The sequence below is a fragment of the Seriola dumerili genome, unplaced genomic scaffold (genome assembly GCF_002260705.1).
Source record: "Seriola dumerili isolate Sdu_G_001 unplaced genomic scaffold, Sdu_1.0 BDQW01000138.1, whole genome shotgun sequence".
In the NCBI taxonomy this organism is placed as follows: Eukaryota; Metazoa; Chordata; class Actinopteri; order Carangiformes; family Carangidae; genus Seriola; species Seriola dumerili.
The window spans coordinates 20,278,633-20,305,258 of NW_019174393.1; the positions used below are offsets into that span (position 1 = coordinate 20,278,633).

Here is a 26,626-nt window from a genome sequence, read left to right on the forward strand (position 1 = left end):
GTTAGACTTAGCTCCTTTATCTGCTGCAGTGTTAAAGTAAGACATACATGAATCCATCAGTGATTATAATTCAGTGATATAATACACATTATTCTTAGTAACTTTACTTTTGGCTCTTTTGGTATATTTGCAATATAATATTTATGTTTACTGAAGTAAAAAGTCTCTCCTCCAAGGTGATCATGGTGTTAAACACACAGAAGGTGTTGTGTGACAGTTGTGTGACCCTGCCTACTTTAAACTGGTGCGCGGCTGCACAAAGTGAGTGTGAATGTTGGATTATTTCTGATGCACACTGGACTTTTATAGAGGTTAAGTAATTTATTGTTACTCAAACATGTTGTTTACACATGAGAGGTTTCAGTTGTGTTCTTCACACTCATGCCTGTGTAACAGTGCAGAGGGCTCCAACAAAAAACAGTTGAAGAATGCTCGACTTTTGCCGCAGTGCAACGCATTGAAACCTGGTGGCTAAACAGACACACATCCCTTTACTTTGAAAAGCTCCTGCTGTGTTTCTGCTGTTTACCTCATGAATGTTGAGACGAAAGATAAGATAATGTTCTGATGTAAAATCCTGTCTGATTATATTATAAACCACTGTGGTGTTTTGACAAGCCTTCAAACTCATGGATCTGTTCATGCAGGCTGGACTTACTGGATTGTATTTCACGTCTCACTGATACCTGCAGCAAGATCCCCCCACCCCCACCCCCCTGTTCCCCATTGCAGCCCCTAGCATTGTTTGAACACAGGCCTGATTTCAGTGTGAACGCTTGCTAACTACTGTGACTACGTATTGGGCTGAAACACGTCTGAACCAACAGCCGAGTGAAGATACTGATGGAGAACTATAGTTGCTGCTTGTGCTCAGCTGAGATGCTGTGTTCACTACACAGCCGGTGTGAACAGTGAGTGAACAATTATCTATATTTTGTTGAATGAAAAAATGTGTTAAACATTTTATTTTCTGAAACTAAATTGTTAAAAATCAAAATATTGTTTTGGTGTCTGATATTGATAAACATGAGCTTCACAGACCAAAAGACATGCGTCATGTGATCCAGATCTCAGACAGAGTTGGGTTCAGATAGCTGGTTGTGTTTAGGATCTGGTCCCAAATAGCTGGATTTGCTGAGCTCTGAGGCCAACGTATCTCTTATGAGAGAGCTTTTATCTCTCAACATGCTTCTCTATAACAGTAACATGCTTCTCAGTCACTGTTATTTCCAAAGAATTAAATGACAGAAGTCACATTCAGCAGGTTTTGTCATTGATGGCTGAAAAAAACAACAAAATGCATAGATTTCAATGTAATCTGTTTAATTTATGTTAAACTTTTCTTACAAACACTGAATCTAAATAGATTTGATAGGGAATATGAACGGCTTCCGATTTAATAAAATCAAACCACAGCTGACTTTCAGGTGGAATTATCTGACAGAAGAAGGAATAGATTTTTTTGACTTTAGGTAAAGTCAGAGTGAATACACTGAGCATGCTGTTAAAGTTTGTCAACTACAGACCCAGTTGTCCTGTGGAGCCTACATGATCTAGAAAACTGCATCCGAGCGCAGTGTGGTCTCCTCTCAGGATCTGCTAATGCCTTTCTCTGTCTCACACGGGCAGTATGAGAGGCTGTCACTGTCACAACACAGACACATTTAAATATTCATGCACACACACCAGCGTTTGCACGCAGAACACACACATTATTGTATAAAACACATCCATCAAGCATGCTGTGATTTGCCCGTGACAAGCGGCGGCGGTGTGAAGTGTGTATCTGTCAAGTCGGTGTGCTGTCAGCATGTGAGGTTGCAGTGAATGAGGAATCGAGATGGCGCACTGACATCACACAGAGGTCCAGGCAGACTTTGCCAAAGCTGCCAGTCCTCAAATTATCACCTCCGTCTCCCGGCATCTCCGTCGTCTCAGCACCTCTCTGAGGTTCCGCTCAGTCCCAGCAGTTACCAGAGCCTCTGAAAATGAGCTTCAGAGCCGAGTCGGAGTCTTAATGGAAGACATACGCATGAAGGCCTCACTCAGCAGGCACTGAAAAGACTTCAGTGCAGTTAAATGAAAAGAACACAGTGTATAACAGTGTGGACAGAAAACAAGAAATATTAAATTAAATTTAAATTGAATTATAATTTGTTTGAAGCATGACTAAAACTGTCTTCAACACCTGGTTTCATTTAGATTTCTATTCAAGGTGAGAATGATGTGTTCAGGCTGCCGGTGTGGCTCTGTTCAGTTTAAACATTAGGTTTAACCTAAACCATTCAGCACTTGTCTGTACACTGTCACTGTTTTTGAACAGCATGTATCACTGATGAAGCACATGTGGTTTCCCGTCCTTCTCAAATCTTAGTCTTGTATTTCTGCCCAGTTTTTCATGTAATTTCTTTTAGGTTAGCAACAAAAAGTAGTCTTTTTATTATGTCACCCCTTTGTTTCAATGTTGATTAATTCTCATGTTATTGCACATAAGGCCTTAATGTGCATTACTTTCATTATAAATTCTCAAAAAATGTCATCTTTTTGATAATTCTGATCTTTGACTATTGTGATTATTATTATTTATTTATTTGTTAGATTTGTTAGATTACTTTAATTGTTTTCTTCAGCTAATTCTTATATTAAAACTCATAGGGCACCACCTACTATTAAAGGAAAAAATATCTTAATCAGTGATTCCAATCATTATAATATTCAACAGTGACATTAAATCTTGTCATTAAAAACAAAATCTGAACTGAAAAAGGAAAAAATGGCTTTCAGTAATATATTGTGAAAAAGTAGTATTGACACTGAGATAGATATTGGCACTGAAAAAGGTTCCACTGAAAAATAAAACACCGGCATTGAAAAAAAAAATCTACAATCTTACATTGGTCCTCATTCACCAACCATTCTTAAGAAGAAATTTCTTCTTAAAACCCACTTACGCACTGTTTATGAAGATTCTGACATTCACCAATGTTTTCTTATTGTGGATTTGTTATAAGGTAAGAACAGAATCTGGGCACACTCAAAAGTACCACTTACGTACATTTGAGTGCTGACAGGCTTGAGCAAAATAGTTGGTTAATGCGTTTTCTTCTGTTCTACAATTATATAATATTGCATTATTCAAATGACAATAATAGTTTTGTCACTTATAATAATAAAATAAAAAAAACTTTTGTTATTTTACAAAGCATTATGGTCTTTTCAAATAAATGAACGCTACATTAACACTTAACCACTCGTTTGCGCCCCACTTCCTGCAGCAGTACCTCCACTTCAGAACTACTCAAGTTCCTTTTGCGTTTTGATTCCAGTGCTCTGTCTTTAGATTTTCTTTTTTGGCATTTCCTCAACTTTCCCTTATGGTATCGCTTTGTGACTGCTGTCTGTGTCTGCACACGACCCTTCAGTCTTAGCTCTTTTAAGGGCTTTTTTCGGTGTTTACCTATGCTAATTAGGGCCAACTGGCACACACTTTCAATTTACGAGGAGATTGGCATTCATCAATCTAAGAACACAGGTGCGCACAATTCTGCGGTTTTAGAACACAAATGAATCTGACGTAGAGTTTTCTTAAGGACCTTCTTAAGAACAACTTAAGGAAAAACTTAAGAATATACTTAAGAAGATATTGTTGAATGACGCCCATTATTATCTTATTTAATTTTGATATATTTTGTATGAGTTTTGATGGGAAGAGCAAGGAGCATGTGACTTTGTTTTTCATGCAAAAGTCTGACAGGACTGCATACCAATTTTTCAATGCCATTGTTTCCTTTCTCAGTTCATGTTTTATTTTCAATGTCAAAATTTTACTGTCACTGTTCTGACACCATATGATCTCTGATTACTACCGACAACGACTGGGTTCAAATAAAAGTAAACTATGATTGACTATTATTTACTAACACAGGATAAATGTAATCATTGTGGATCAGTGGAGCAAACAAACAACATTAACTAATGGCTGATAAAAGCCTTCACAATGTGAAGTTGTTGTGAAGAATATGTTGAAGCCATGTGTTGTAGGGTCTGTGGTGATTACCTATATATTTGTTGTTGCACCTTGTTTTCAGTTTTATTTGAAGGATCTACCATTCACATTATGTCATGTTTTGCATAGTGATTAATAATTATATTATACTATGTTATGTGTGTTTTCTCTCTCACCTCCACACCCCACCAGTCCAGTCAGCCAGTTAAATGGCCTTGTTTTTCCTCACAGTAGTCCAGCCCTGTGATGTTCGTTTCATATTCAGACATTATATCAGTATGGTGTCTGACTTCAACAGGTGAGGAGCAGGAGAAATAAGTCCATGCAGCGCATGTCGGATAACATGGAAATTGGAGGCTGTCAGGATCCAACAGTTAAATAGTCAGAAGTCCAAGTATTAAACATTCAGCTCAGTAACGACGGAAGTTAGGTGGCTCCTTGTTGTCCTTTTTTTTTTATTGTAACTTTGAGGGTTTGTGGATTTTGATATGAGAGTGAACTAAATTCACTGAATTTTTTTGAATTTCGTCTATGGGTGCAGTAGTAGATTATTTTTGTTTACTGGATTGAACTAAACTGAAGTGATCGCTGGAAAAACCCGATCGGGACGGAGGGAGAAAGACCTTAATCTATATGCTGAGTTAATTTATATGCTGATTTAATCTATATACTGAGTGGTTGAGTTAATTTAAGTGAAGTCTTTTTTGTTTTGCTGCATTTGCAAATCATTATTAATCTGTGTGATCCAAGTAAAGTTAACCAGGGGTCATGTGACTAAATATGAAACCTTTGTCGGGTTTGACCTTTAACTAGATTTATTTGTCAACTGGTGTAAACCGCTACAGGCTACACCACTAACAGACCAAGCATCAACCTCCAGGTTGCAGTTCCGCTAATGACCACTAGAGTCTGGCTCCAACAGTGAGTCAATCCCCATAGATTCCCATGTTAAAATGGTTAAAGGCTTAAAGTTATGTATAACTGAGGGCGTGGCCTCTTTGAGTGACAGGGAGGTGAGCATATGCTTGCCACAAATCATCATACACCGAAGTCTTGGCTCCACCAACGCCCCACCTCTTTGTCCATTTGCGGATTAGCTGGGAGTTAGGGGACGAGTAAGACACTGCCAAGATGGCAATGGTAGAATAGCTCACTCTGAGCTTCCAAACCGCTCTTCAGGGAACCAGTGGGTGACGTCACGGAGGCTACATCCACCTTTATTTACAGTCTATGCAACAGACACTAAGAGTTCATGAGCTTGAAAAGAAAGGATGGCTTTGCGTATTTAGTGGTCTGGAGATTTTCAGCCAGAAACCAAAGCCATTGGTTTAGCCTTCTCTGAGGCATCATGGGTACATAAACGACAAGATCTGCCATATGTCTCTGCTGTGTCAGTGGATTTTGTTCCTTGGGCACCAATGTTGATTTCTTAGTTGGCTGTCAGGATGGAGGTGTTGTTTGCTGGTGTCTCTTACAGGTTGATGGGGAATAAAGCAACAATTGGATTTACTGTACTTAACTTTCACTATATAACTGTAGAAGGGATTAACATAACAACACATAAAAAACAATTAAGAGAGTAACTGCAAACACGCTGTTTTTATTTCCTTAAGGGGATGGCAGGTCTATTGTGGGTGTCATAACGGTTGTTCATTAATTTGGCTCTTCTGTCTTTGTTTGAGCTGGAGAAAGGTAAAATTTATATACACTTTAAAATAGTTTAATCTCAAAGTTATGCTCAAATAGGGGTGGGCGATATGACGATATTAGATCGTGAAGGATTACAACGTGAAGACGATCTTTCAAACTGCAGAGATCATGGGATCGTCTAGGGCACATTCTATAAATTGCAGTTCTATCCTGATGCACCGACGCACCAGACGTATTGACGTCGTCAACCTGACCGACCAATCATAGCGAATTACTGGCAGTGACGCGCTTTCCTACCCGCCTCCTTGTTTGTGTGTGTAGCGGTAGCACATGGAGAGCGATGGCTGAAAGCCAAACGGAGTTGGTCGCTAAAAAAAATTCCACCTCCATTATATGGAATTGGTTTGGATTTTCAGCAACTGATCAAGCGCAAGCAAATGTAATTTGCAAAGTTTGCACAGAAACCGTTCGCACGTTGGGTGGTAACACGACGAACCTGTTTAATCACCTGGAGAGGAAGCACTAAAGCACTAGCACTAGCAACTGTTGCACTAAAAGAGATAACCACAGTCACTTTAGTTTGTATTTTTGCATTTCAATAAGCTTTAGTGTTTAGTGTTTAGTGTTTTGATAAATAAATCCTGTTTAAATGACTGTCAGTAATGTCTTTGATTGATATTTTACTTTCTGTTACTACTTTTGCAAGAGTGCACTTTATTAGGATGTTGTTGTTTACCTTAAACTTTACGTTGTTTGCACATGCAGGCAAAACTGCGACTATTTGAAATAAAATCTGTTAAGAAAGGTTCTTTGGTCTAAATTGTCTGTTTTTCTTTTTCCAATTTAAGATCGTGATAAAATCGAAATCGTGATTTTATTTTTAAAAAATCGTGATATGATATTTTTGCCATATCGCCCACCCCTATGCTCAAATGTTACATATCTGCCTATGTCAAAACATTAAGCTTGAGTATAATTGACCGCTATCCACAATGAGGATCTTTTGCAGTTTGACTGCATCATGGATTCACAGCATCAGTGATCTGAAGTAGAGGAAACCATTCATAAACACAGTACTGGTAAAAATCACTGTCAGCATCAGTTAATGGCCAGTGCCCATGGCTCCTGGAAGCTTTGTTCCAAAAATAATATTAAAGCCCCAGTTTGAGCTTCCAATGAGGAGCTCTGTGTATTGTTTATGGAAAATATCTGCATTGAACCTCCACCTGCATATCTCTCCAACTCCTTTGCCCCCAGTAAACCAGCTCCCACACTTCTGCTGCAGTTTCAGCTCTGGCCGTGCAGCCAGCTCCGTGGACCTGGTGGAACCCCATCTTGTCAGCCTTGTCCAGCATCCAATCATTGCTTGCTTGCCAAGAGGAACTCCAGAAGCCAAGCTTTGGAGTCCGGTTTTGGCAACACCGGAACCATCTTCCTCCAATCGATGATGTCATTCCAATGAGTTTCGATGGTATCACAGTCCCACAGAGTACGCTAGGAAGTGCAGTTCCTGTCCCTACTGGGGTTCATTCTCTCTTCCTGTTGTTGCAATTTCTCCCAATCTAAGAAGCCAAATCCTAGAAGGTATTGTGTTAATCAAGTTTAACTCTAACCCTGGCTAAATTTAATGTGGTTTATGGTGTATTCATAGGGGTTATTTTTAAAGTTTATCCATCCTGTAGAGCCAAGCTGGACACTTATCAAATAATCATTTCTGATTTGGCAGTGACCTATGGAGGAATACTCATTCATGAAAACATCATTCTCTGCAAAAGCTGCCATGTATAACCAGAGGTTCAACCAGAGACTGGACTGCTCAGTAGTCCACCTGGCTCTCATAAGCAAGCATTTCACAGGGTATCAAGCTCTCTCCTCTTTCTCTCACTCAGTCATACTGTGCCCCAAATCTATAGCCATCAGCCAACCATACAAGCCTTTCCCAAGCCCCCAACCTGAAGAGACCCAGCTAATATAGAGACAGGCCTCCAAAATCAGTGTTTCCAAGATGAACCTGCATTGTGAGAAAGGAAAAGAAAAGATAAAGCCATCAACCCTGTTTGACGTCTCTGAGCTGGGGAACTCCCTGAAAAAGCATCCTAACTGCTGTCTGGTGTTTGGCAGTTAAGGACTTCAAGCAGCAACAGCCGCAGTGGTGGCTATGGCGCCCGTATTCCAACACGTTATGCATTAGTGGAAGAAAACTAAGCAACATTTTACTCTAACAACGGCTACTTTACTTCTTCAGGAAACCGAGGTCACTCTGAACATTGCTACAATATGTCTCTTAAAATGGGCCTAGAGCTGCTGATATTTGCTTTACAGGACAATTTAATGTAGAAATGAGGAGTTTGTATTACTCTATCACATGACACGGTCCAGCAATTTCGATTTGCTCCTTCCCATTTTGATGCAAATACTTTTGCATTTGTAACAGACTTACAGAGAGAGTTTCTGAACTGTGGTATTGTTACTTTTACCTGAGTAAATTATCTAAGTACTTCTTCCACATCTGAGAATAACGAATGAAGTTACACCTTACAAAGTTATAAATCTGTCTGTTACTTCAGCACCACGGACAGCGTCATGGTTTCATCAATACACAGCATAGTTAGGTTGAGGGCTGGAGAGGGAGGATGGCAGGTCAACAATAGTTAGGGTTAGGGTTCCTCTATTTGAAGAAAAAAATCAGTCCTGCTTTAGGCTATATCATTTCTAGGCATCACCTTAGATAGCAGCCTGATGCTGACACTCTCATATCCAGGCTTCTTGACCTCTCTGAATCTGGAGAGAGTCTCCATGATATGGTGTACTTGGATGCCAGATGCAGATCTAAGCTCTGGTTCTGGTCTCAAATGGAATTGCATCTTGTTCTTTTATAATGACAATCTAGAATTTTCCTTTGCTATTAAGTTACATACAGATGCAGCTGCTTTTGGTCATTTTTGGTGGTGTCAGTGGTTTGCTGATGTATGTCCAAAAGAATTGTTCACTAACTTCCTCTACTGGTCTTATGGAAATATACCTAATTGTTATTGCCTTGTTGTCTTTTTTGAGAGTAAACACTGCTCAAGAAAACTCGAATTGTCTTTCTCCCAGTTTGAATTTCAGTAATTTCGCCAACTGTACTGCAGACAGCACCATTCAGGCTGACCTTCCCCCATTCAATCAGACTGTACTAGGTTAAACACCACATCACAAAAACCACTATTTTATATGCTCTCTGCTGCCCACTATATGTGAGCTGGTTTAACTAAGTCCACATTAAAGATATATGATTCTGCATGGTCTCACTTCATCTCTTTTTGTGACACCTTCTCTGTAGCTATTATGCCTGTCAGCATCTCCATCATATGTGCCTTTATACTTCACTGTTTTGAATCAGCCATCCTCTATTAAAGGACTTATCGCAGGTGTGCAGTTTCATCTGCACTGTCTGGATCCAGCCAACAACCTGCTTAAAAACCCATCTATTCATCTCTCACTAAATGGCCTTAAGAGAGAGACACCTCAAAGAAATAACATATGTCTTCCTGTCACTTTCACAAATGCTCACATGGTGCTTTATTCACAGTTTTTTATGGGTTCTTCAGGGTTGGCAACTTAACTACATGCATACAATCTTTCAATCTTTCACACGACCTCAGTATATCCAATATAACAATTCACGAACGCTACTGATAGGAAAGGAACTTCAGTTTCAATTTTTGAAGCCAGCTCTGCTTTTTGTTCTCTGTTGTCCACCTAAAAAATCGGACCTGAAGCCAGCCCACAAGAACCTCTCTTTGCCACAAAGGAAGGGGAACTCATGTCCTCAGCTTGGTTTTCCTCTCATCTGCTCATTCTCTCAGCATAGCAGCAGCAACAACTGCATCATCCATAGCTCCCGTCTTAGTGTTCAAGGCTTTGGGCTACTGGTCTTCATCTTAGCAATAGATATTATGTCATAACTGCTTGTACCTTCTTTATGAAATCACTCGCTACCTCAACTAGCTAGATGTAATTGTTGTCTTTTCATATCATTTTAGTCTAATTGGCTTTCCACTTATGCAGTTAGCTTCTCCTGCTGACTATGTTGAAGGTTTGCGAGAAAGACTGGGGATTGAGAGCGTTTGTGTAACTGAGAAATACTGAGAAATGTCAGGGGAGAGAGGTGGAAGGTTTTATTGATGTAGAAACAACTTGGATAAGTCCAGGGCAGAATTTCTCTCCCAGTCCGACCATGTGCCATGTCTCAATCTGGACACTGGGGGATGTGATCATACACAACAAACATGCCAGAGTTAAATCCCCCTCTCAGTTCCATGGATAGCACCATTCAGCCAGACATGCCACACCACTTATCTATAAACTTGCAATAGTGCAAACGTGCCTTCAAAGTCCATTTCTGATTTTATTGTTGTTTGCACTATAGGCTCTTCCATAGTCGGACTGGCCATCAGGAGCACTGGGAGAAATCCCATCCAACCAGTGGTTTAACTTAATCACTTACTCACAAAACTGCCAAAAAATAAAAATGGGGACCTGACCTGTGTAGTCCGCAGATCATCTCTACTACAGGTTACAGGCTCCAGGATAAATTAGCTGCTGCTAACAAGCACAACATACCTGAATCTCTGACTGAGCTTTCAGAAATATTGTTGCATTATGGGTAATGTAGCTGCAAGTTTTTTTACAAGGACATAAAAAGAATGCATGGAATTAAAAAGGTAACATCTCTGGTTCTGCTGCATTGCTTATGATCCTTAATTATAAACTATCCAGTGTGAGTCCAACAATGTTGAAATGCTAAATCAGTGGAGTATTCTTTTAATCTCAATTAAATTTCATTCATTGGGATAGTTGTTTAGCCTATAATCTGACAGGAAATGCATGCCAAATTCCCCAGAGATCAAGGAGACACGTTGAAATGTCTCGCTTCGTCTGATTAACAGTCAAAAACTGGAAAATGTCCCATTTACAATCATATGAATCATCAAAAAAGCAGCAAATCCTCACGTTTGAGAATCATTATTTATCTTCTAAAATTAATTAAAACTGATTCATCGACCAATCATTTCCATCTTTATCACAGCCACGTCATGTCTGCTGTGTTGTCTCTCAGGTGCAGAGGAGCTGTGAAGAAGAAGAAGAAGAGGAAGGAGGAGGTGATGTCCTCACCTCAGCTCTCTGAGACTATGAGCTCTGTGACGGTTTGAGTCCGTCACAACGCCTCGCAGCAGCACCTCCTCAGGCCATCACTGTCCACTCACTGTCATAAAGCAAGAACAACAGTAGGCTGAACTTCCCACCTCGACACCTTGCTCTCCTCCACCTGCTCTGCTCTGGTCCCTGTGCCATGGCCTTTACCCTGTCAGAGATTATGGCAGCAAGGCGGCAGCAGTCGCAGGCTCAGTCACACGCCCAGCGGGGCAGCAGGACGACGGTGGAGGTCGATGAGTACAGCACCAACCCCACTCAGGCCTTTACCTTCTACAACATCAACCAGGGACGCTTCCAGCCACCACACGTCCACATGTGAGTACACATACTGGCAGCAGGGTGGCTAGTTGAAGGAGCATACTGCTGTCATTTACAGTTATGTCACATTTTAGTTTCCTTTGATCATTCTCCTGTACTTTCTCTGTTTTTACCGCTGATTCATTTTTCATTGTTAGTAAGATTGAAACCAGAGGTGACCGTTTAAAGAGTTCAATGTAAAATACACTGAGAAAATAAATATCATTCCCATGTCATTAAATACAGAGCTGGTGACAGGATATGGTTAGGCTAGTTTAACATAAGGACCGGAAGCAGGGAGAAACAGTTGATGTAAATCTATATGTCAATGTCCTTACCTTACTCTCAGAAAGACAGCAAGTAAGGGGGTAAAACATTAAAATATAACCACTGTTGTCAGTTGATGTCGAGTCCCTCCAATCCCTTCCATTCCATCCCTTATGGGTTCATAAGACACCAAAGTATAGTTGCAATGGTCAAACCAACGGGATATTTTACAGTTCAGTCCTAACGAAATATTCTTCCTTCCGTCTCAAACTTCACAAATAAAATCCACTATAAGGCTCATTAAACCTGCCGGTCTGCAGAGGTGGACAAGGTCAATAGCTCGATGACTGGAGTCACAGTATAGATCCTCCTGGTCAGATATTACTCTGATACAAGTGAAAGTTGTTCAGTCACATTTTGACTTGATTTTAAAAATTATTCAAAGAAAAGTATTTTTATGTCAACACATTGTTGAATTGTTTCACATTTACAGAACCTAATTACTCTGAAACAACCTGCTGACTGACTGATTGACTGACTGACTGTAGAACCTGTAGAATAAAAAGCTTATAGAATATAATACAAAGACTGAAGACATGGTCATAAAAACAAGTGAATAAACAAAATGAGCCTTTGTTTTTTTTCTTATTTCTTTCTTTTAGTCAGTGATGAAGTCTGGTTGTGGTAAACTCAGCAAACATTTAAACTAAATTAATCTTTCTTTATTTTCTAAACCTTCAAACACAGACTTCAGATCAGACCATGGTCTCTGGGGAAGAATCTTCTGCCTCATCTTTATTTGACGTTGCATCATTAGGACACTGACAGGTTTAAACATGACTGACAGTGGAGGAGTTGGCTGTGATTGTTTTTTCTCCTGAGATAAACTCAGTGTATGGTCTATCACATTTTTCAAAATAAAAGAAAACTCATTCACTGACTAAAAGCTCTGCTTCAAAGTAGTCCATAGAACTGTAGTGAAGTCAAAAGTACAATATTTGTCTTTAAGTGTAGTGGAGTAAAAGTTTCCAAAAAAAACAAACTCAAGTGAAGAACAGATACTGAAAAATACATTGAAGTACAGTACTCAAGTAAATGTACCTGGTTACTGTCCTCTCCTGCCTGTCTGTACTGCACATAAGGTTCTACACCGAAGTGTTGCTTTATGACGCAGCAGGTTCATCCCTTTTGTTTAGACCAGATATCAACAGACCATTTTACATAAATACATGAGAAACATTTTGCTCCAAATCTCCTGAATCACAAAGTGACCTGACAACAAATCAAACAAATAAAATTTCATCTCATTATCATTAATGAATCCCTCACAGACCTCTCAATAACATGACCTATGAACTCTCAGGATGGGTAATCAACAAGAGAAGAACAAAGCTGTTGTGAATCCATGGATGTTCAGTTGAGACTGAGGCTGATGTTAGAGGCTACAAGTTTTATGTTTATTTTATCCTAATTTAATAGGAAGATGTTTTAATTTACTTAAATAGTTTTGCATAATGTACATTTCCAGAGCACTAATTTCATCAGTACAATAGTCACACCACACAGAAATCCTGTTCTCAGTTATGAAGTCATATAACTTATGCTTTCTACCATCAGTTTCAAACTACTCGTGATGAAACTTCCTGTATATTTCACTTTAAAAGAAAGGTAGTGTGCCCTTTGAGGTGCTGGATGTCTCTTCATATAAACATGTCCCTAAAGAGGGTTTTTCTGACCAGACAATTATCATGTCACAATAAAATGTGCCTAAAATGAATGATGTATTGACTCATCGTTAGGCCTAGACATTCAGCCTGATATCTACACTGTCATGAAATTAATTTCTCTGCTCTAATGAGTTGCACCTGTGTTACCTCCTCCTCCTTGTGTGTATTTAGTCTCGTCACGTGTTTTCTCATGCTCCTGTTTCAGGTTCCTGTCACTCTGACTTTTTATTACTCCACACTGCCGACAGTCAGAGCCAGAGGCATATTGTAACGGGAACACACTGTCTGTGTTGCGTGAGCGTGGCGGCTGACATCACTGACCTGCTGAGGAGAAGCACGCATGTGTGTTTTCACCAGCTGCATCTCTGCTGCTGCAGCTCTATCTCTGTACATAGAGTTTGCAGGTTACTGAAATGTTGGGTTTGTCCTCATTAAAAATTCAGTTCTGATTTATTTTTGACAGAAAACATTGGTAAAATGTAACTGTTTCCACATGCAGCTTCTGAAATGGTTAAGAAATATATTTATACTATGTCTGTGATTCAGATTCAGCCTGGACATAGACAACTATAGTGGAAGGTGTCAGTTTTCTGTCATGTTTGTGCTATGAGTCACTATGACATCAGCAGGTCTTTTCTCTGTCTATTTCTGCTGGGAGACGCATCATGCATGAAAAACAGATGAGAGGTCGAATATCTAGATCATGTGATGCAGATGAAAATTGTTCAGTGCAATTTAAAAACCTTCACGATGGTAAAGCGCTAAGCTTTTGAGTTTTTTTTTGAATGCCATGTCCGTGGCGCCATGGAGAATTTCAATGTTTCGCCATGAAAGTGAACATTGTAACTCTAATATCTAGGAGTCCTGTTCACTGTTCTGTAAGGAGTCACATGGTTCTATTGACCCTTTGAGTCATTAGTAGGCTTTTAATGTGAAAAACCTGTGTTGGTTTCAGTGACAGTAGCTGAATACCAAGTGAAAAAAGTTACTGGAATTAATTTGTAAACAAGTGAATAGTATTTCTCTTGATAGAGAAACAGAGCGGAGACTGTGGATTCTACTGAATCCACCATGCAAATAATATAACTATAGTTTGAGCCTCAGTCAGGATTTATATACTGGATTTTAATTAAGTTATAGGACCCTTATAGGATCTTATAGGATCTTTAACTCACACTGTCGGACTCTCAAAACTGAAGTAAAAGTTTAGCTTGAATTTTATTTGAGTGTATTTTATAGAACAATCTTTTAAGCAGTTGTACTGATGTTCAGAAAGAGAATTTCTCTGTGGGGCTCCATAAAGTGTCACTTTATGTTCCCTTACAGTCCACAGACAACATTTTTCATGAACGCTCTTCTTATTTGATTACTTTTGTGACTCACACTTTTTGCAGACTGTCCTATATGCATGTCTGTCTGCTTTCCCTCTTCCCCTCATCTCTTTCTCTCTCTTGTGGAGGAGGAAGAGGAGGAGGAGGCAGGGCTGGGTGTTATCGTACCTGGAGGAGAGCTTGCTAAACTGGGCCACGGTTATTCACCAGCTCCTCTCTTCCCCCTTGAGACCCTGTGCATCTGCACACTTGCTGGAAGTCCCACAGGATTCTGCTCTTCTTCTATATCTGCACTTTATTCTTTTTCTATCTCTGCACATTTCTCTTTCTTTCTCTTTCAGCGCTGCGCTTTTGTTGTGGCTTCTCACTCTCGCTTCGCACTATGTCTCTTGTTTTCTCCACTATCTCAGTCTGTGGGGATGATTTTTTTGCTCGATACTAATTCAAACTTTTTTCATTGTCAGCCTCCTGCCACAGAGACTTTGCGTGCAGCACTGTGTGTCTTTCTCCAGCAATTTTTTAAGTGCACCAAGAGCTGGAGTGACCCCTTTTCTTTCCTCTGTCCCTCAACTTTCTTTCTCTCTCTTGTTTTACTCTTCTCAGGGTGGACCCGATGCCCCACGACACACCCAAGCCGCCGGGCTACACCCGCTTCGTATGCATCTCAGACACCCACTCCCGCACAGACACCATACAGATGCCATATGGGGACGTGTTCATCCACGCTGGAGACTTCACCGAGCTGGGACTGCCCTCCGAGGTCAAGAAGTTTAACGACTGGCTAGGTCAGCATCTCTGAAAGTTGTGGGTCTGTTGTGATGATCTATGAATACAGGCTGGATTTATCTGCTCTTGGTGCAAAAGTGAACATTTTTAAGAAAAGGGTTGTTTGAAGTTTTCAGGATCTAAGGGCTACAATAAGCTCACATTTAGCTGTTTTCATTATCACCTAAAGGACCGTCCCAGTGTTAGAGCTTCAATTTAAAAATCTCCTTCACTTTTCTGCTGACCACTTTACAAAGCATGCCATATATTTTTTAATTGATTTCCTCCCTCCCTGCACAGATCTAGGTCCTTTCTTCCTTTGTAGTGAGTTCAAGAATCCTCTGAGAACATCTGAAATTTTTGTTCACTTCTGAGTAGCATTCTTTAAAATATACAAAGTGACAGGATATTCTGTCCTATTCAGTTTTCTGACAACAGAAGTCATGAATGCAGCACTTTGTGGCTGCTGATTCGCAAATCTTTGAGGAGTTCCTTGAACATCACAAAGGAGAGTTTTCCACTGAGAACTGCTCTTGCACACAATGATAACCTTGACAAACAAATTATGCTGAGTGAATGTTCATTGTGATGGCGTCTCTGCAGGTTGATTTCCATAGCCAATTGAAATGAATGAATCCCGACAGCTGTCTGTAAAGTAGAAAACAAAAACAGGAACTTTGCTTCGAGATACAAATGGCAGTAATGTAAAGATTGCCTACATACAATTAGTGCAGTATGGTTCTTGACATGAGGTTTGTTTTACACTCCTCTAAATCATAACAGACATGATCTCAAAGCACGTAAATATTACAGAGAAACCTGTGACAATTACTTTTGGAACCATATGCAGACAAAAGACTCAGGTAGAGTGATGAGGGAGTTATTAAAAGTTGTAGAAGGCGGTTGAAGGCTTGAAGAAGGGGGAGGCAGGTTGGTTGTTCAGGGAAGAGGTGAGGTGACAACCAGCTGAAGAAGGTCTTGGAGTGCAGTCTGCCAGATGAGTTGTGGATGCAGCATGAGCAGCAGTGCTTGTCTGGGACAGGAGAGACTTGGTCAGTCTGGAGCACGAGGTTGAATGGTCTGGGGAAGAGTGGATCGTGAGCCACAGGACCCGTCAGAGATGAGTTGATTACCAGTGTTGTGCAAGTTCAAACTTCACAAAAGCTTGTTCAAAGTCCAGTTCAAATGAAATAGTTCACTTTCATTTCTTCTGTTTGTTTAAAAATTCTTTTTCAGTAGAACCTCCTCCTACCATCCATCCAAGCCTCAAATCTCTGCCACTTCTGAAACTAATGAATTACTGTTGACTACTATAGACAGAGATAACTGTAAAAAATATAAGAAAAACAGTATGTTTTATGTGTCTCTGCTGTGAGTCTGCTGTGACTCTTTCTTAATGATTTCTTGTGATCATTATTCACTCAGATATTTCTAAAGATGGTCGGATGCTTCAGCTCGATTCGTTAGTGATGTGTCTGTTAATTCAGATTTTTTCTGTTGGAATCTGAGCTGATTTGTTCATTAAAGTCTTCAAATGTTCATATGAACTAACTTTAGCACCAGAAGCTGAGCTGTTTGTATCACCAGCACTAGACACCACATTGGACACATGCTGGGTGCCGTAAAACCAAAACAGTTCTTCTTCTTCTGTTATTTTTTTTTGGTAGTTGGCTACAGCATCTTGTGTGTGAGCGCCGTTCACTTTCACCTTCACGTTCATTAGGTGCAAACACATACATTCAGTTCATCATTCAACAAAAAATTATCACATACAATGAATGGTACTCATTTAGCACTTTCATGCACAACACTGTTGATTGCAGTCAGGTGTGTAGAGACCATAAACTGTAAATAAAGATGGACGTAGCCTCTGTGACGTCACCCACAGGTTTTTGAAGAGTGGTTTTGAAGCCCTAACTCCCAGTTAATCCAAAAATGGCCAAAGAGGACGGGAACGTGTCGAGCTGAGCTGAACTTCAGCACATGCTAGTTTGTGGCAAGCATACACTCAACCACCTGTCACTCAAAGAGGCCACGCCCTCAATTATACTTACTTTAAGCCTTAATAAAATGTAAACAAGTGAGTTATATAAATGGTTGTCATGATGGAGGAAATTAGCTATAGAGAGCAAAACTGTTTATGTACCAGGCTGTAAACATTTTAATATGGGTGTCTATGGGAATTGACTCACTGGAGCCAGACTCCTGTGGCCATTAGAGGAACTGCAGTTTTTGGTTCTTCAGTGTTGACTTCATTTTTCAGCCTCGGAGGTCGCCGCTTGGTAAAGATGCCAGGAGCCAGGAGATGTAAACCCATGACACAAACACACACAGACAAACAGGGAGGAGGAGACGTAAAATAGGGAAGACGAAGAGAAACAGGGCCAGAGCTGTGACAAAACCCAACAGAAGAAAGAAGAAACCTTCAACAGAACCAGATTCAGAGTGGGGTGGGGGTGGGGTTGCCTCAGCCAGTCAGGTTGATAGGAGAAAAATAGGTGATTATCCATGACCTCGAGTCAAGGAAAAGTGTAAAACCTTCTCTTCGTTGACTGTTTGCTTCACCAGCCCCCACTGGAAGCATCTTATCTCCACCCTGAGTGTAGGTCTTATCACCACTGTATGATATCTGTAATAAACTGGAATGAAGTGACCTCGCACGAAGCAGAGCGACAGCAAAAAGCTGTAGAGTTGGTGAATCTGCAGCTGTTTAAGCGGCTCTGTTATCATTGCCATTATCGTCATTGTTGCCAGCGTCATCATCAACACCGGCACAAACCTCCCTGGCAACGGCAGACGCCTGTTAGCTGGTGCACGTGCCTTTGTGTGTTCATCTCTTTCTCTGAGGGAGGGGAGTGGAGAGCGGTGAGATAAGGGGGGAACTTGTTGTCCTTTCCCTCCACACAAACACACACACACACACACACACACCTACACATATGAGCTGCAGGGAGCGCAGGCTGGAAATCCGCTAGCCTGCACTCCAGCGGCGAGAGAGGCAACGGGAGAGACGAGAAAGAAAAGATAAACCGAGCCAAATGCGCCTGATGCTGCCTCTGAAGTCAGTCTCTCCTCTGCCGTTATTCTCTCCTCCTGCAACTCTGCCATCTCTCCTCTTCCTCCGGTCTGCTCCTATAAATATTTATAATCTGGCTATTCCTATTCTTTCTCTCTCTTTCATTCCCTCCTGCTCCCTGTCTCCAGCACGCACACACACACACACACACACACACACACACACACACACACACACACACACACTCACACATTCACACATCTCATTCTGTAGATGAATGTAACTCCTGCTGTTTGTGTGCAGAGCAAATTTACAGAGATCAGGTTTAGCGTATTCATTTCTTCAGAGTCTCAGTACAAACTGAGCTTCGGTCAGGTAACACCATCTGCTCCCAAACTTTCTGTTCTTTTATCTTCTTCTTTTATTTTGTTTATCTTGTTTGGTTTGTTTCTCTTTTTTATCTCTTTTCTTTCCCTCCTTGTCGTTCTCCCTCCTTGTTGTTGTCCATCCTCTCTCTCTCAGTTCAGATTTTTCTCCACATTCTCCAAAGATCTCCTGTTTCAGTCCTCTCTCTCTCTCTCTCTCTCTCTCTCTCTCGCTCGCTCGCTCTCGCTCGGTGGCAGCTCTGTGCGATTCTCCTCTCAGCTCTTATTTTTAGCAGGAAGTCAGTCAGCTCTCGGGGGCCGCTGGCTGCCGCTCAAGGCTTTGTCAGGGCTGGTGAACGCTGCAGGAGAGGGGGAGAGGAGAGGAAGAGAGGAGAGGACTGAAGAGGCAGGAGATAAAATTCGTGCAGGGAGAGAGGAAGGCAAGGAGATGACAGTGAGAGAGGGGGGAGAGGGTCCAGAGGAAACCTGCCTTACCTGGGTAAACTCACAGCTCAGCCACCCTGGAGACTGACGCCAAACTTCTGCCCTCTGTTGTCATGGCAATCACTGCAGGTCCAGCTGTCAGTCACTGTATTAGGAAAGTATGGATTTTGGTCCCTCCACACTTCATGAAGTTAAGTCTGAGTTTTGTTACTTTTAAGACAACTACAGTTTAACTGAACTGCACTGGCTCAAGTTTTTGCTTCCTGTATTGCTGATACAGTTTGAGAATCGATTGATCAATAGAAATTTGATCAAGTGAAAATGGCGGTCTGGTTCAGCATCATTATAAGTAGAATATTTTCTTAGGTCTTTATAATTAAGTTTCACCTTGGAAAGAAAGTTTCAGCTTCATGATGTGATCTGCAGCAGCCAATGTGAGTGATAACAAGACCAACTCAATTATACAGTAGATACAGGATCAATACAGGACCAACAGCTTGAGCAGCTTTTTAAGATACAACATACCGGAAGGTAAATAAACCGGGAGCTATTGGGAATTTAACTTCTATGGTCCTGTTCAGACCTGTTCAGACCTGCATTAACATGCGTCTTAAGTGATCTGATCACAAGCTGTCAGCTCTAAGTACGTCAGTTCACACCTGTCTTTAAAATGTGTCTCGAGTGACCACTTGTGATCAGATCTAATTTCCTCGCTCTATATTCAAATAAACACGTATGAGTTGTTGTTTTTAACCAGTCAGACAGACGGGTCTGTTGTCAATGTATTTGATAGTGAAGGGGGGCTCTACAATGAACTCAGGTTTCATCCATTTGAAATATTGAAATATTTTGGTTCATTATAAACTGTGTTTGGAGTAATCAGACTATGTCAGAGGATGTCAGTGGAGTAGGCCGTCCTGCAATGTGGTCCAGGGGAGGCCAAGACACCAACATGAATACCTCATCTACCCCAAGTCCCACGTAGACACAGTAACAAATTACTAGTGAATGGTAACGTGTATTTATTTACAAAGTGCTTTTCAAGAGGAGGAGAGTGGATTTCAGCTTCAGGGTGAACAAAGGCCAAAATTACAAACGAAACAAATCTATCTAGAAACAAAACACCAACATAAGCTGCTAAAATATAACAAAACAATTACACCTACCATTACACCAACTAACTTTCCTAACTAACAAAACAGGAGAAAAGGTGTCAAAAGAAAATGGCAGTCCACTCCTACCAACTCTCAAAATGCAACAAGGCTCTAGACACAACAAAAGGTTCATGGATGTAGACAATGGTGTGTCCGGTTGGGACAGGAGGAAGACTTGGTTCTCTCCCCTTGCAGCTTGTCATCTTGGTTCAAATTTGGAAGACATCTGACAGGAACCTATCAGCTGCAACCGCCAATCAGCTGCAACTGCCAATCACACCAATCACCGGCCCGTCCTGGCACACACCTATTTACATACACTCACTCATGCACACGTCACGCCACCATTCAGATTACAGAGAAAAAACATGTACAACAAAAACAAACAATACGGCCACAGTCGTAACAATGCATTCAGGTTCACAATGCTAAAAGAATGTGGCCATATGTGGTCCAGACATCTCTGAATGAGGTCTCAAACACGTCCTCAATGCATCTTAGGTGTGTTCACACAGCTTGTGATCAGATCACCTGAGACGGATGTTAATGCCAGGTATGAACAGGGCCTCAGTGTTGTGATGGTGTCATTAATTTATGAGTATACGAACTATGGGCTTAATGCTAAACACAATCATGAGTTATACCAGGTGTTCACCATTTTTAATTCATTAACTTATAGGAGGAAAATCAATGAGGAGACACTTGATGTCGATGATTACGTGATCTAAAGACAGTTTTTGTTAGCTGAATGATTGAATGGAAATAAATGGAGAAGTAAGAGAACGTCCTAGAATTATTAAATGTAAAACACAACTTAGGAGAGAATATAAAAAAATTATCATAAACTAACATCTTGGCAGTATTATACATCATGATCTTTAATAGACCTTTAATTTACTGTGAGCTCCTGTATGAGTGTTTGTCTGTGTTTAAGGTGAAAAGCTCATTTTCTGATGAGCTCATTGTGCAGCCTGAAACTAAAGGACGACAGCAGAAGCTGCAGAGTTCTGGATTGTTGTGGGTGGAGGCTGATTGTGCAGGACAGGTGAGAGGAGAGAGAGAGGAAGGGAGGGGGGGAAAGGTTAGGCAAGAGGCGGACCTAGAGCTTGTGAGCACCAGCACTTCAGTCCAATTGTCTCCAATAATGGCCTCTTTGATCAGGCCTTCAGCACACACTCATGCCTGCGAGCACGCACATGGATTTCATAAGCCGAGGCAACGCTTCCCCGAGCATTTGCGTGTTTGTTTGTGTGTGCTGCCCTCACTGTTGACTTGAGTGGCGTCTTTATTCATGCTGTGTGATAGCGTGAGCTGGCGGAGCAGAGTGGGCATACACTCCAGTGAGTGTTGTTTAAATATGGATCTCATTGAGCTTCAGAGTTGACTCTGGGTCAAGAGAGGAGCTGTTTTAATTCTTAAAGGCTTTGTTCTCTTGCTCTTTACTTCTGTCTGACTTCTGCTCTGTGAGTACTGTCATCACACACGCACACGCACACACACGCACGCACACGCACGCACGCACGCGCGCACACACACACACACACATACACACACACACATACACACACACACTTACACACACCAGAGATTCACTGTTGCAAACTACAGAACAACTAACAAGCAAATGGCCACATACAGCGATTTTTGTATTTTTCCCTGAGTTATGTTTCATCCACAGAATGTATGAACTCTTAAAGGGATGTTAAAGGGATATTTTTCTGTCTTTTATGAAATTTATGAAAAATAAATGAATCCATTATTTTCTTCCCAAAGCAAAAGATTTTTTCTTCTTTCTTTTTTCTTTTCTTCTCCTGTGTTTTATTTGAAGTGTTGATCCATACGAAGATAAATTTGTGGTTTTAAGAACCGAAAACCATCTCAGTGAATTTTTACATCTCCTCTCTCAGGCTTCTCTCTGGAGCGCTAGTAACAGGTGAACCAATCAGAAGAGAGGAGGCCTTGAGCCTCTCTTCTGAGCCTCGCTCAGAGCCTCCAGAAGAGAGGAGGCTCTGAGCCTCTCTTCTGATTAGCTCACCGTGTTCTGAGTGATCCAATTAAAATATAACAGATTTCAGGTCAAACACCTCGAGAAACCAAATCCTGCATGGTTGGATGGTGGGTCCAGATGGGCGGGGCTTTAGGTGCTGAGAGTGGTGACTGCTTTGTTGTGACATCACAAAGTTCCAGAAGTCCTGATGGCTGGTTTTAAGGCTCAGTGTCTGAATACAGACTGTGCATTTCTCTGTGAACTGGACGCTTTAATACTCTCACAGTATTAATATAGAACTTAGACCTGCTTTATAATCAAACAACACACGGACATCTACCTTTATACTTTATGGAACCTTTAAATGTAAACACCACCTGTGGGCTAGAATGTTATTGGGTGATTTTAGCTTGTCACAGTGTGTTAGTGTCTGTTTATCTTTTTGTCAATGAGTAACATGTCAGCACAGAAATGCCAAAGATGTCAGAGTCAGAGGTAATTCAGCAACATAAATAGAATTTTATTTTCATACTGTAAATTATCAGAATTGTTTAACTCTGGGGAAAACATGTAGCCCCACATGGGGCAAAAAATGTCACAACAAGCTAAAAGCAGCTGAAGTGTTAGCAAACATTCAGCAGTTATGGAACAACATTATTGTATATTCCTTCTCTTTTAGCTGTGTTTTTCTCTCCACCAACTCCTGATAAAAATGTTTGACTCAGAGCTAAAACAGGCTAAAACCCTGCAGAGATGAGTGATTCTCTGCGGGCCAATTTGATCCACTGTTAATGTAGGAAATATTAGTTGGTGCAGCTTTAAAAATGCGTGTGATCACATAACGGTGAAACTCCCTGAGGACGGGACAGATTGTTGAAACAAGAGTAACCTCAACTTTCATTGTGGTGTTGAGTCTTTTTCTCAGACTCGCTCTAATAGAAACACAACCACAGGCCTCTCTCTCTATAACTGAGACACACAGCCTTTAGCATCTCTGCTACATCTCTTTATTTAGTGCCTGCTCCTCTCTGTTCCTCTTTACTGCTGAATAATAGATAAGTGACGACCATGATGCGATTGCCATGTAGGCACTTTAAATGCGAGTGTGTGTTTTTTCTTGGCCCAGGAGAGAGAGAGTCTGTCTAACAATCCACCTGCCTCTGCAGCTATGTGTGTGTGATTATAGGGATGTGGGGGTGTGGTTTAGGTGATTTTTGCCCCTCCGTCCTCTCTCAGGTGTCGTACCCCTCCAGCCCCCACCCCTTGGACATCCTCCTCTTCTCTCAGCTTGCTCCCTTTAGCTTGGTGACTGTGAGGGCATTAAACTTTCATGACTGATGTCTTTTTCAGTCCTCCTTCATTTCCTTACTCACTTTCTTCCTTCCTCCTTCCCTATTCCCTCATTCCTTCTCTTGCCACCTTCTTCTTTCTTCCTTCTCTCTTCTTCTTGTATGTCCTTCCTTCCTCGAACCTCATCTTTTCCTCATTCTTATGCTCTTCTTTTTTTCCCTTTCACCCTGTTCTCTTATGTTTACCCAGCAGTGACTGGAGCTGGAGGAGAGCATAATGAGGAGGTTTGACACTCCTTTATGTTTTTTAACATTGGGAAACTCAACGGAATTTCAAGTGACTGTAAATTTAAGCAAACCGTTTCCCATCTGTCCCTCACTGCTTTTGTGTCTTCTATTTGCATACTTGAAAGAGTGCGTTCCTTGCATTTGTGTGTGTGTGTGTGTGTGTGTGTGTGTGTGTGTGTGTGTGTGTGTGTGTGTGTGTGTGTGTGTGTGTGTGTGTGTGTGTGTGAGAAGGAGAGAAAAAGATGCAATGGGATGTGAAAATGGTCTTAGAAACATTCCGTTTTTTTCAAACAAGTTCATCTTTTTTCAGTTCAGAAGACATTTGGAAGGGAGTGAATCCTCTGTGGATACACATTAAAAATGATCGAAGTATTTCTAATATTCTCACCTTTCTCCCTCTCTTTGTCTCTGATTTGTTTCCTGGGTCAGCATCAGTGCATATGATCCCCCCCCAACAAACTGTCAGAGAGTTGAACAAGCAACTTGTAAATTCTGCTTTTGCTACATACTCATATTGGTTCTTAAAATTTACAAATAATAGAATAAATAAAATTAGTTTCTAGAGCAGCAACAATAATGTTCACATCAGCAGAGTCATTGTATATAAACCAATAATATCTCTCTGGAAACAAATAACAATAATATTCTTGACATGTGTAAAACAAACCGTGGATGGAGCAGTTGAAAATGTCTTGTGTTTAAATCTTGTTGAACTGGTGGTGTGAAGAAGGACATGACTAGGACATGACTAGCTTTTTGCTCGCATAGGTTTTGATGAAACTCACAGAGCTATGAGCGTAGTTGTTGTCAGCTCCAGTAAAACGTTCACTTCACACTGGTCTCCACTGCTGCCATAGCCCAACACCAGAAACACGTTAGAGAACATTCAGCATGTTTTTTTTTCCAGTTCATTTGGCTCAGGCTGAATTTTAAAAAAATATGCAATTATTTATTTGCACTTGTGATGTCATCTCCCACGTTGTTATTGGTACTGTCTCTTTATAATATTACAGGTTTTGTTTTGCACCATTGTTGATTGTTTTGTCTTTGCACTGATGTTTTGTTTTTGTTTTTGTTTTTTTGCTTCATGTGTACAGTCTTGTGCTGGTTGTGTGTTCTTTGTTGTACATTCGTGTGTTTTTAACGTCTACTCTATGTGCCCTTAAAATTGCCCCCTGGGAACAAACAAAGTTTATTGAATGAAATTGAATTAGATAAAAAGAATTATCAAACCTGTAGCAGCAGCAGAGGCAGAGAAATCCTGACTTTTAGTGCCAAATATGAGCGATGCTCCATTTCCCATAATGCAACCAATAGCCCCTCCCCACCTGTTCAACGGGCATATTTCAAACTCCTCACTTCCATTTTCAACATAGGCTCTGTCATATGTGTAATCCCAGCCCAACCTAAATGAATCCCTTCATTATTATGACATTGTTAGGGTTCATTTCTCAGGTTTACAAAGCTGATCCAAATCCACTGAAGACATGATACATAGACTTTAGCGTTTGGCTGTGGACTCGCAGTCTTGTGTCTTAAAGTTTTATCGTTGTCATAGCTGACATCTATAATGAGTCTATGGTGAGGCTTCATTCGTGAGAGGAGACATATGAGTGACCTCACCTTCATAGGCCAACAGTGATACCCCTGAACACATCAAATTGGATCTGGTCTCAGAGTGGTCTCTCCTTGCAGATGCATCACCATGTGATGATAAAGTGGCTTTGACGGGAACATGGAGGTAATGCAGTGCACAGGGGTTGTAGTTTAGCGCCGGTTAAATTTGGCGTCATGAGGAATCCATGTTTAAAAACAGACATGGGACAGATGGCAGGTGGCCACTCATTGAATTCATCAGCATCCATCAGAAGCCCACGTTGCTGGTTGTGAAAGTTGCAGCTTAATCTTCAGCCACATTATCCTGGAGGCAACGTCGTCACACTGAATGTGGAAGTGGAGCAGACAGGATGAAAGAGACAGAGATGGAGTGTAGGAGAGAGAAAGAGAAGAGAGAGACCACCTACGATGCTTCTTGATGATGCGCTGATCTGTCTTTGTCAGTGTGTGTGTGTGTGTGTGTCTTGTGTGTGTAATTCATTATGCTCAGAGCGGACATTGTGAAGTGTTAGGAGGTGCTGCTGTACGCAGATAACATGTGTGTTTTGGATGCATGGCTCAGTAGGTGGTGTTTGTGTACGCTGGCTCATAATTGCTGGTTGTCTTTGTTTTGTGTCTGACTGTATGTTTGTGTGTGTGTGTGTGTGTGTGTGTGTGTGTGTGTGTGTGTGTGTGTGTGTGTGTGTGTGTGTGTGTGTGTGTGTGTGATGAGATGGAGCAGTGTGTGGGTGGTGAGTTAAATGAAATGAGTGAGTATTAAGTTTAAGCTGAGGTGGGAAGGCAGAAGTCTCACTGCTTCTCTTCCTCTATCATCCATCTCCACCTTGTTGCATGTCTATCCCTTACTCACCTCTCTTCTTCCTCTTTCTCTCTCCTTCATGTGACATATTACTTTTCCTCCCTCACATCTAGTCCTCCCTCTTTGTCTAACACACTCACACACACACACATGCACACACACACACATGCTGTAAAGGAATTAGGACTGATCCGGGCTGAGTCTTTAGCTTGTCTGTCTTTGAACATCAGTGCCGTTGCTTTTGAAGCTTCCCTTTGAATTATTGCATTTCTGTTTATGCACACACAGATAAAGGCTGGCTGAAGCTGCACTGTGTTCTAAAGACATAAGCTCTGTGGATACACACAAACACAGGCATATGTGCTTAGAAACACCTATATATATACACAGACAGTGTTAGAATAATTCTGGTTTATGACTTTCTT

At 41.0% G+C, this 26,626-nt stretch overlaps 1 protein-coding gene across 1 annotated transcript in view; it reads left to right on the forward strand.

Moving 5' to 3' along the window:
- The window catches only part of mpped1 (metallophosphoesterase domain containing 1), a 93,689-nt gene that overhangs the window by 3,434 nt on the left and 63,629 nt on the right, over window positions 1–26,626 (forward strand). Inside the window, exons 2-3 of the mRNA XM_022749655.1 lie at window positions 10,758–11,170; window positions 15,081–15,262. Of these exons, the coding sequence (XP_022605376.1) occupies window positions 10,992–11,170; window positions 15,081–15,262 (361 nt within the window). The 5' untranslated portion in view covers window positions 10,758–10,991. The remainder of the gene's footprint in view (window positions 1–10,757; window positions 11,171–15,080; window positions 15,263–26,626) is intronic.